The sequence below is a fragment of the Mirounga leonina genome, unplaced genomic scaffold (genome assembly GCF_011800145.1).
Source record: "Mirounga leonina isolate KUSES-001 unplaced genomic scaffold, KU_Mleo_1.0 Mir_171, whole genome shotgun sequence".
In the NCBI taxonomy this organism is placed as follows: Eukaryota; Metazoa; Chordata; class Mammalia; order Carnivora; family Phocidae; genus Mirounga; species Mirounga leonina.
Genome location: NW_023270436.1, coordinates 17,398,237 through 17,409,785, shown reverse-complemented (window position 1 = coordinate 17,409,785; position 11,549 = coordinate 17,398,237). Strand labels below are relative to the sequence as shown.

General features: G+C 49.5%; 1 protein-coding gene across 4 annotated transcripts in view; it reads left to right on the top strand.

The window, feature by feature from the left end:
* The window catches only part of ACACB (acetyl-CoA carboxylase beta), a 123,827-nt gene that overhangs the window by 67,570 nt on the left and 44,708 nt on the right, over positions 1-11,549 (top strand). For all 4 annotated transcript variants that reach the window (XM_035017198.1, XM_035017196.1, XM_035017197.1 and 1 more), the window contains 7 exons: positions 938-1,126; positions 2,679-2,779; positions 4,576-4,664; positions 4,744-4,868; positions 8,395-8,508; positions 8,634-8,747; positions 9,177-9,266. In XM_035017198.1, the coding sequence (XP_034873089.1) occupies positions 938-1,126; positions 2,679-2,779; positions 4,576-4,664; positions 4,744-4,868; positions 8,395-8,508; positions 8,634-8,747; positions 9,177-9,266 (822 nt within the window). The remainder of the gene's footprint in view (positions 1-937; positions 1,127-2,678; positions 2,780-4,575; positions 4,665-4,743; positions 4,869-8,394; positions 8,509-8,633; positions 8,748-9,176; positions 9,267-11,549) is intronic.

Here is an 11,549-nt window from a genome sequence, read left to right as displayed (position 1 = left end):
TGGTGGTGGTGATGCTGCTAGTGATGATGCTGGTGACGGTAATTCTGGTGGTGGTGGTGGTGTTATTAATGGCTACCCCTTGTCTAGTACATACTGTGTGCCAACCACTACTCTAAGCACTTGAAATTTATTAAGTCATTTAATCTTCCCAACCACCTATGATATTATTTCCACTTTACAGCTAAGGAAACTGAGGCACAGAGAGACTAAGAACCTTGCCCTGTTTCCCCGGTGAAAAGGCAAAGGTGGGATCTGACCCCGGGCCATCTGGCTTCAGAGCCCATGCGCTTAGCTCTCATGCTGTGCCGCCTGATTGTGTGCCTGTAGATCGCCAGAACTACAACATTTATTTAGTCTTTGCGCTCACCGGGGCACGCGTTCCTTCATTTTTAAACGACACAGCTCCTATGGAGTCAGACCATTATCCTCCTTTAGAGACCATCAACATTTCAGCTGCTGGGACACCCGGAGGCGTTGTAGTGCCGCTATTAAGAGTCTCTGGAGCTGAGTGGCCTGAGTTGGCTTCTCACTAGCTGGGTGACTTTGGGTAACTTCATCAACCTCTCTGTTTCAGTTTTCTCAACTGTAAAATAGGAATAACGATTATACCTACTTTGCAGGGTTGTTTCTGAGGATCGGATGAGAACATACAAATAAAGGTTTTAGAGCAGTCTGGCACTAAACATTAGCTATTCACGTGGCCTCGTGTTCTCTTCCTACACCATGCAGTCTGTCTGGATGCGTAGAGGCGGGGTGGTGCGGGGTAACTGGGCATTGCCCTTGTAGTCAGGGGGCCATTCCACTCAGGACTGCTCCAGAGGCTGCCGGGTCTAGATGTTTGGCTCTTTGGGTACAGGGTCTGGATGGGTTGAGTGTGTCGGCTGCCCTAGGGAGCCCCCCACAGGACCTCTGGCTAATGCTGTGGTCCCCGCTTCAGCTGAAGGAGTGGGTGCAGAAGCTCATGACGACCCTCCGGCATCCATCACTGCCACTGCTGGAGCTGCAAGAAATCATGACCAATGTGTCCGGTCGCATCCCCGCCCCCGTGGAGAAGTCGGTCCGCAGGGTGATGGCCCAGTACGCCAGCAACATCACCTCGGTGCTGTGCCAGTTCCCCAGCCAGCAGGTGTGTGCCCCCCCCCCACCGCCCGCCCCACTGGGGTGCCCGCAGGTGCTGCCCCAGGAACTCAACTTCTGGCCACACGGCCTCTGATCGAGCAGCCAAGATGGCACAGGCTGAGAGTTTCCTTTTGAGCCCTTCTCTACCGAACCCCAGCACCTTCCCCAACGTTGTTGAGATGAGCATGGTTACGTGGCCTTACTCCATAAAACTCGGATTCAGAATAGCAGTTAGCAGTTGGTACAAATACAGGGAGCATTTCCCCCAACGTACCCGGGCTGAAACAGAGGCAGTTGTGGGTTCCAGGGTAGTATGAAATCTCTCTCATAATTCTATGTTTGCTTGATTTTGTGCTTTTTTTGTGGAGGAGGGGGTGTTGCTTTGTTAAGCATTTTCAAGATAATTTGCATTTGGAAGAACCTCCTCACTCAGTTTACCTTCTGCCCTCTGTCTGGTTAGAAGGGCTGCGTACCATTATCGTTCCCTCACCCACATGTTTGTGATTTGGGGAGCTACACGTCAGCCTAGATCAGGTCACTCCTGGAGGTCAACTGCTCTAGAGGCTGGAATATTATTCCATCATAAAAAGGAATCTAATATGGATTTATACTACAACATAGACGTACCTTGAAAACATGCTAAGTGAAAGAAGCTAGTCATTAAAGACCACGTGTTGCATGATTCCATGTACGGGAAATGTCCAGAGGAGGCAAATCCATGGAGACAGAAAGTGGATTAGTGGTTGCCAGGGGCTGGGAGAGAGGGCTTGAGAGTAGCTGTGAATGGCTATCGGGTTTCGTTCTGGGGTGATGAAAATGCTCTCAAATTCGATAATGGTAAATGATTGCACAACTCTGAATATACTGAAAAGTACTCAATTAGTTGTATACTGTAAAGAGGGAGGACTCCTGGCTGGCTCAGTTGGTAGACCTTGTAGCTCTTGATCTTGGGGTCATGAGTTTGAGCCCCACATTGGGCGTAGAGCCTACTTAAAAAATGAATGAATGAATGAATAGGGGGAATACTATGGTATGTAAATTATATCTCGACTGAGAAATAACCAAAACAAAACTCTAAAGAACCCCAATTGAGAAAAGTCCCTGTTTGGACCTTTCAGGAATTTGTTGTTGGTACAGGTTTTTCATTAAAAATATTTTTTGTTGCCAAAAACAATATGCTAATAACACTAAATCTAGTTATAAAAACAAGACCCCCCCCCCCCCCGCCCAAGCCCGCTTCATTTTCCCTGGAGTTGGAAACTCCCTTCCCTTCCCCCAGACCATTCATATTTGTAGAGAGGAATAATACACGTGTCTTTATGGGATTGTTGTCATTCTAAGCTCACATTCCTCAAGCAATATGTTGAGTGGTTGAGCGGGATGAACAGCCGTTTCTGGGCGTCCGGAGAAGGCTTTGGAGCTGAAATTTTCAGATTTTGAATGAGCCTTGGGTGGGTCCTCCATGGGAGCCCACAGTGGGTCCTTCTGGTGACTCCTTCATGGTGGTGACCAGATTGTGTGGTTATGAGTGGCCAGACCTGTCCTATGTGCCCGTCCAGATAGCCACCATCCTGGACTGCCACGCGGCCACCCTGCAGCGGAAGGCTGAACGGGAGGTCTTCTTCATGAACACCCAGAGCATCGTGCAACTGGTCCAGAGGTGAGTCCTCGGTCCTCCGTGGGGGGCGGTTGTCAGACTCATTGTCTGTGCATTATACCAATGCAGCACTCTGGGGCTCTCTCAAGGGCAGGCTCCAACCAAGAGACAGTGTGTGGGGTCCAGAGATGCTGATTACAGTCCCGGCATAGCTATTCCTAATCCCAGAAACCCCAAGCAAGGCCCTTTTGTCCTGTGATCTCAGTTTGCCTGTCTGTAAAATGGGAATAAAAACTCTTCACGTGCAGTTAGTTTTTCTGAGTTATGAGTGGATCGATGCTTGTAAAGTGCTGATACACAGGGAGGCCTTTTCAGTAGCTTTGCCTATAGGACAATGGGATGTGGTGGTTTAATAGGCCGTCAAGGACTCTACAGATTATCCTTGTGGTTTTGAAATCCTTGCAGAAGAGAGTTGATGAGGAATTTGTATTTTGAGTAGCTCGTGAGCAGGGAGAGCTATTCTGATGACAGGAAGAACTGCCATGTTGTGTGAAAACTCTACCACACAGAGAAGCTCTGCTTATAAAGACAGAATTGAAACAGTTTTAAACTGGAGGAGGTGAAGTGTATGCACGTTTACCATGTGCTGGGAACAGAGGCACAGAGAGAAAGTAGGACCCTAGGAGACTGCCCTTCTTTTCAGGGAGCGCCTTGGCTCATGGGGACTCAGACTGACTGCCCTTCTTTTCAGGGAGCGCCTTGGCTCATGGGGACTCAGACTGCTCATATAGGATTGAGCTGAGGAAGGGAGTCTTAGTGTGGAGTCCCCACAAAGAGAGAGTTTCACAGCCAAGGGCTAGGAGGGGAGACCCTCCCCACTTTGGCCGCTAAGCTTAAACCCACGCTTTAGCTTCAGAGAAACACCTAGAAGAAAATGAACACTCCGTAGCAGATTTTTCTGTGTTAAACATAAATATCACAGCTCTGTTGTTTTTTTTTTAAGATTTATTTATTTTAGAGAGAGCATCCATGTGCACACGAGTGGGGGGAGGGGCAGATGAAGAGGGAGAGGGAGAATCTCAAGCAGATTCCCACTGAGCATGGAGCCTGACGCAGGGCTCAATCATCAATGCAGGGCTCGATCTCATGACCCTGAGGTCATGACCTGAGCTGAAACCAAGAGTCGGACACTTAACCGACTAAGCCACCCAGGCACCCCTCAAAGCTCCGTTCTATATATTTTTTTTAGATCACAGTTGAATAAGTGCATGTTCTTTCTTTTGTTGTCAGTGACTCTGGGGTTAAACTGGTCTTCATGGCCTGAAAACTCAGTGTCATATCACTTAAGAAACTCAGTTTCCTACATGCAGAAGTGATTTAGAAGAGATGAAATGTCTTAGGGAACATCCAGGTTAAAATTTGGTTTTTAAAAGGGAAGTGAAATTTACATAGGAATCTATTGATATACATCTTTCGAGTTTCGTTTAATTATCTTTCAAACTCTCTTTATACCTAGGATGGTTCATTGATCATTTTTAGTATCAACCGTATATGGAAGGCTGACCCTTTTTAGCATCCTGTCTTTTCTCTCTGGGGATGGGCAGGTGCCATCCAAAGGCTCAGACTTGGACTCTGGCTGGATGTATGACCTTGGGCAAGTCACTGCTGTCTTTGGCCTACAGAGTTAGTGCAAATGATCCGACTCACACATCCCTCCCAGCCTTGAGGATTAGGGGGTACAGCCTCTAGATACTGGATTACTGTTTTCTCCTTTTGGAAGTCCTAAAAGCTCTGCTGTAGACTCAGGCGCCCCAGGAAGTGGAGCTGATGGTTCAAGCAGCCTCGCCTTTCCTCCCTAGGTACCGCAGCGGGACCCGCGGCTACATGAAAGCGGTGGTGTTGGACCTCCTGCGGAGATATTTACGGGTGGAGCACCATTTCCAACAAGGCAAGAGTCCCCGCCAACACTGGTCACAAGCCCACAGGGCGGGAGGGCCCTGAGCCTTACCCCTTTTGTCTCCCTCTAGCTCACTACGACAAGTGTGTGATCAACCTCAGGGAGCAGCTGAAGCCAGACATGTCCCAGGTGCTGGACTGCATCTTTTCCCACGCGCAGGTGGCCAAGAAGAACCAGCTGGTGATCATGTTGATTGTAAGCAGGGAAGGGCGCCCCGTACTCACCGTAGGAGTAACATGGGGTCCACAAACATTCTGGAAAGGGCCAGAGTATAAATATTTTAGCTTCCGCTGGTCATACAGTCTCAGTCCTGACCTTGTACAACGTAAGCAAATGGACATGGCTGTGTCCCATTGAAACTTTGTTTATAAAACCAGGCAGGGGGTGGGGTTTCTCAGTCACTGTGGGAGGTCATGATTAACACTCACAAAGCAACTACCATGCACCGAGCACTCCTACCATGCTTTACAGATACTAATTTAATTCTCACAGCAAGCCTAGAAGGTGCGCACTGTTCTCACTCTTTGGCAGAGCATGGAGGTGAAGTAGTCACTTTCCCAAGGGCACCCAACTTCTAAATGCAGAGCCGGGATTTGAACCCGCAGCCTGGCCCCCAGAGTCATGAGTTACTAGGGGATAATTGGATTCTGTGTCTTGTGGTAGGATTTTTATTTTCCCTTCTTGGAAAACATGGAATTTCTTTGCTCTTATTTCTCTTCCTACTAGATGATAATTAGCATCCTTTATAGCTAAAGATGTTTCTCCTTGATATGGTTCCTGATGGCTCATTTGGAAAATGTAGAATCAGCAGATAGTAAGAGAGATGTGGACTTGGCTTATAGAAAGAAGTGGCTGGCAGATTTTTTTTTTTTGGTAAAGATAGTAAATATTTTAGTATTGAGAACCACCCCAGCCTGTGTTACAACAGCTCAGCTCTGCTGTCAGTATGAAAGAAGCCATAGATAATATAGAAGTGAATGAGTGTGGCTGTTTGCCAATAAAACTTTATTTACAAAAATGGGCAGTGGGCCAGGGGCGCCTGGGTGGCTCAGTCGTTAAGCATCTGCCTTCGGCTCAGGTCATGATCCCAGGATCCTGGGATCGAGCCCCGTATCAGGCTCCCTGCTCCGCTGGGAGTCTGCTTCTCCCTCTCCCACTCCCCCTGCTTGTGTTCCCCCTCTCGCTGTGTCTCTCTCTGTCAAATAAATAAATAAAATCTTTAAAAAAAAAAAAAATGGGCAGTGGGCCAAATTTGGGCCTGGGCCTGTAGGATATTTAACACCCTAACGATGGATTCATAAATACTGATATTTTTATAAAGAATCATTTTGAAATCTAGGGCAACATGAGGATCTCTTAATCCTAGCTGTACATGAGAATCTCCTGGGGTAGGTGTAGGGGAGCTTTTTAAAAACACAGATGCCCAGGCCCCACCCTGGTCAGTTAAACCAGGCTTTCTGGGGATGCGGGCCAGGCGTTAATACTTTTTGAAAGCTTCGCCAATGGGAAACTCAAGTGTAAGCTGTATATTATATATTATCAGCTTAATGTTCAATTTCCTGGGTGTTTTAATGGTTCTTTAGTTAGCTAGGAGAAGATCTTTTTTGTTGAGGTACAATCTTAGTGGGAAGGATCATGGTGTCTGTAACTGACTTTCAGAGAAAGAAAATATATATGTGCACATGTGCGTGCACGCGCGCGTGTGTGTGTGTGTGCGCTTACCAGAGAAAAAGCAAATGTGATAACAATAGTAAAAGCTTAACAGTTGGTGAATCTGGATCATCAGTATAGGGGTTTTCAGTGTACTGATCCTTAATTTTGTTTTAAGGATTTATTTATTTAATTTAGAGAGAGAGTATGAGGAAGGGGCAGAGGGAGAGAGAGAGAGAATCCTCAAGCAGACTCCCCGCTGGGTGTGGAGCCCAATGCAGGGCTTGATCCCAGGACCGTAAGATTATGGGCTGAGCCGAAATCAAAGGGTCAGATGCTCAGTTGACTGAGCCACCCAAGTGCCCCAACTGATCTTTAATTCTTGTGTAGTTTTTGAAATTCTTCAAAATTAAATTCGGGGGGAGGGCTTTCCAGGTGATTGCAGTGTGCAGCCAGGATTGGGAACTTACGCCCAAAGAGATGTCCACTCTTTGCAGGGAATGCCGTTGCTAAAATAGTATATAACCCTTTGCAAATGCCTCCTTTGGATGGAGTTTTTTTCAGCTGAGTGTTTGTAAAGCAAGGTATGCCTGTTATCTATTACCATCTGCTCGCCATTCAAAGGCCAGGGGTGGGAGCTGTGGATTATCCTGCTGTTCGTTACTCTTTGTGCACATACTGACTCTCTTCTGGGCAGGAGGGTGCTAAAAATTAGGTACACCAGAGGACAGCCTGGTGGAGTGGCCCCCAGATCAGAGAACTAGGACGCTTGCTTGGGGCTTCTCAGTGAAGGCGGTTGAAGATGTTGTACCAGGTGTGGTTTCTGGGATGTTTGTGTGAGATCCATTATTCTTTTGGCTCTCTTGGTTCCATTTGTTGAAAATGACAAGTTCTTTGCATTTGATGATATTTGGTGCTTAGGAGACTTTCCGGAAAGACTTGTTAATTGAATATTTACTTTGAAATGAAATTGTCTGAGTCTTTGAGGGGACTCGGTTTCTAAAGCAAATCACAATGGGGGAGGGAGAGAAAGTTTAGAATAATCTATGTGATTTCTTCAGCACCCACAGGCTTGTGTGTTTGTGTACAAGTGTGAAATATTAACATGATACAAATGTTCTGATCATAAAAACAGAGCAGGCTCATTCTAATTAGGGAAATGCAGAGGCAGGTGTAAAAGAAAAGACCCCTGGCCCCACCTTCTGGTGACTTCTTGGAGAACAGTCTGGGCTGGGGCAGGGGTGGGGGCGTGTTGCTGGAGCGTTCACATTCCCAGCAGTCATTGTTCTATCTTCAGGGGGTATGGGGGAGCACCTGCTCTGAGCCATTCCCAAGCCCTTCTTGCATTTAGGGCATAAGGGGGAGATGCACAGACCAGGTGCATGGAGCCCTCTGGTCTCTGGCAAAAAGGTTCCTCATTCCAAAGCAGGAGGAGGGGTGCTCATGGGAACCACTGTCCCTTTACTTCTGCAACTCCAGATCCTCCTTCCTGTAAGAAGCTGCCCTCGACCTCTCCAGAATGCTCTCCATGGGGACTCCCAGAGGGTGACTTACCACACCCTCACTAGAGCATCCCGTGTGAACCTTACTCTTTGTTTGTACCTGGCTCTATTTCCCCTCCTCCCTCTTCTCCAAAACTGTGAACCCCTTAAGTCAGGCAGCAATGTATAGAGGAAAGAGTTAAGAAGCCTTGAGGACCGAATAGACCTGGGTTTGGATGTGGCTCGGCTTTGCCTGTGCTCAGTGGCCTGGGGGCAAGGCACACAGCTTCTGAGCCTCAGTTTCCTCATCTGTAAAATGGGAATCATATCATAACTCCTCAGAGGGGTGGGAGGGTTTGGGAAAGTGAATGTAAAGGGTGGAGTTGCTTGTGTGATAATGGCTGGTTATTAATAGTGATGTAGGTAGAGACTTAATTGTATGTTTTGTCTGAGCAGGTGTTTAGGGCAGGCTGTGCCAGGGCTGCTCAGAGAGCTGAGGAGGTAGCTGCACCCCCCAGCTGAGGGTGAGTGCTGGCTTGTTTCCTTCTGGCGGAGGAAAGGCATTTGGATTCTGTCTTTATCCCCCAAAGGATGAGCTCTGTGGCCCAGACCCTTCCCTGTCGGAAGAGCTGACCTCCATCCTCAACGAGCTCACTCAGCTGAGCAAAAGCGAGCATTGCAAAGTGGCCCTCAGAGCCAGACAGGTAGGGTCGTGGGGTGCCGTCCCTCTTGCCATCCTGTCCCTCACGGTGCACAGCCCCTCTGCTGCCATCCCGGCCCTTGGCGCCTCCCCTGGAAGGTTGGCTTACCCCCCCGCCCCCCACCGCAGGTGCTGATTGCCTCCCACCTCCCGTCCTATGAGCTGAGGCACAACCAGGTGGAGACCATTTTCCTGTCTGCCATCGACATGTACGGCCACCAGTTCTGCCCAGAAAACCTCAAGGTGAGGCCGCCGCCTTCTGTCCACCTTCCACAGAGCGCACACTGTGGCCCAGGTGGGGCCTCCGGGAGACGGGCTCCCATGCCCTCCGTGCGCCGGCACCTGGGTTCAGGGCACGACTGCAGATACCAGTGCTTTAGCCCAGTGTGGCCGGGGCTGCCCGAGGGGGAGTCATGGCTTCATCTTTTGGGCTCCCCCCCCAACTTTGGGTCATTTGCAAGCCTCCAGCTACCCCCTCCGCCTCTGGAACGGGAACCTCAGGCACCGTCCTCCCAGAACTGTTTCCACTTTCAGATTGATGGGCCTGGGCCACTGGCAGCATTTTCTTGATAGGACCACCGCGGGCTTCCCCACCCTGCCCCACCGCTCCGTTCATCTGACCCGTGGCTGAAACCTGCTCACATTTCCCTTCCTTCCCTTCCCATCCCCTAGAAATTAATACTCTCTGAAACGACCATATTTGATGTCCTGCCCACTTTCTTCTACCACGCTAACAAAGTCGTCTGCATGGCATCCTTGGAGGTAAGTAAGAGGGAGGCCCCAGGAACAGTATCTGTCCCGAAAATGCCAGTTCTTGCATCCGCTGCCCGCTGGTCGCGTGCCTGACCCTGGGCCACACTCCTCGAGTGCAGGATCCTATCCTTCTCTCCACAAGGTAGGTGCTGTTGCTACACTCATCTTCCAGAGAAGGGAAGCGAAGCTCAGAGAGGTGGAGCGACTCGCTCAGGGTCTCACAGCTGGGGGTGGCAGGCCCGGGATTCACACTAGGTCTCAGTCCAGAGTCCTTGCTGGTACTTTCTGTTACCTCCTGTGCCATCCCGGCCTCATCTCGGCAGGGCACACCTAGATACTAGCCACCAAGAGCCCAGGCACCTTGTGCAAACTCTCTGACTCCCTGCATTACATACCTTTGGAAGACTCGTCTGCTGGGAACCTCAAGAGCTGGAAGGAACCTAGGTGACAATTTCAGGTGACCTCCCTGTGTGATGGGAAAGAGAGGGGAACGACCAGCAGCAAAACCCTCTGATCTTGGAGTCTCGGTCCCCTGGGGCCCCTACTCCCTCTTCTGCCACCTTTGTAGACCCCATGGGTCAACCCATCCTGGTGCTGGAAGGTTGACTGGGTCTCCATGGAGACCGTTTGGGGCTTGCGAGCATGTCACGGCCCCAGAGCCTCCCAGGCCTGCAGTCTTTCCCTCCTCCCTGGTTTCAACTCAAAGAATCCTTTTCAGGTCTCGCTGTTTCCGGCAGTGCGACCCAGTAGCGCCCATCAGTGCCTTTTCCCCCACTCTTTCCAATGTTCAGCTATCTCGAGACCCACTGTGTGCCAGGCGCTGGGGATACAGCAGGCAACAGCCGCAGTCTCTGCCCTCATGGAGCTTCTCTCTGGTTGGGGAGAGACACACGCTAAATATTTCCTTCGTTACACATATGATAGGGTCTCGGGGGAACATAGCCGTCACGCTGAGAAGCAGTCAGCAGGATATAACCTTACCGGGAGGGTCAGCTCCGACTTGGATGAGAAAGTGATATGAAAGCAGGCATTCAAAGAGCGAGTCAGACTTGGTGGAGAGGAAGAAGCAAAGAGGTTCCAGTCGGTGGGAGCAACCTGTGCAAGGTCATGAGCTGTGTGACGTCTGGTCAGTTGCCTGCCTTCTCTGGACGTTTAGATCCTCATGCCGCAGCAGGGACAGTAATGCCTGCCTCGCAGGGTTATTTGGAGATAAATGAGTAAGCATCTGATGTGAGCGCTGTTGCTGCTCACTGTCCAAGCGCCGGGACCTATGTCACGTGGAAGGCAGCAGGCCATCTTCTTTGCTTTTTGGAGTGCTAAATCCCATTTTTTTTTTTCTGTTGGAGAATTTTCCAGAGCTCTTTGAGCCTCCTGTCCCTTTGTTTGGCAGCTTGATTGAACGCAATCCAGCCTTTTCACCACGACTCAAGATGAGCATTGTGAACATTACAGTTTTACTTGGTCTCTTGAGATGTGTAGAGTTTCGTTCCTGCTCTAAATGTGTGGGTGTCCCCAAGACCAGCCCGAGGTCCGATGAGTCACTAGGAAGACTCACAGGGCTCAGCAGCCGGTCATGCTTGTGGCTGTCATTTGTCACAGTGAAAGGATGCAAAGCACAATCAGGAGAGGGACCAAGAGCGTAGGGTGACATCCAAAGGAAGCCAAGTGCAAGCTTCCAATGGTCCCGTAGGCACTTTTCATTCCTCAAGGAATGAGAAGTTATGACAGCACATGTTTTTTGGGTTTTTTTTTTAAGATCTTATTTATTTGAGAGAGAGAGAGCACGAGGGAAGGGAGGGGCAGAGGGAGAGGGAAAGGGAGAAGCATGCCCCCCGCGGAGCAGGACTCGATCCCAGGACCCTGAGACCATGACCTGAGCTGAAGGCAGTCGCTTAACCGACTGAGCCACCCAGGCGCCCCATGACAACATGTTTGAAGTGAGACTCAGAGACTCAGCGCCCCAGGGGTTTTACTGGGGGCTGGTCCTAGTATGTAACAAAATTCTAAATTCCCAGAAAGAAAGCACACGTTCAACATAAAATCACTCTTCGTACAGCTAAGGTGCCATGAACCATTCTTATCAGGGAAGAGTGGGAACCCTCCCAAATCCAAGTTCCCAGAGGCCGGCCAAGGGTCTTTTAAAGGATAGCAGTTAGGTCCACTATGTTAACTCTTGCTACACAATTCTTGTATTCCTTATTCAGTTAAAAAACTCCCACTGTCTAACCTCTGGAATTGTGTTGTCCAGTTTGGCAGCCACTGGCCACATGTGGATAGTGAGCACTTGAAATG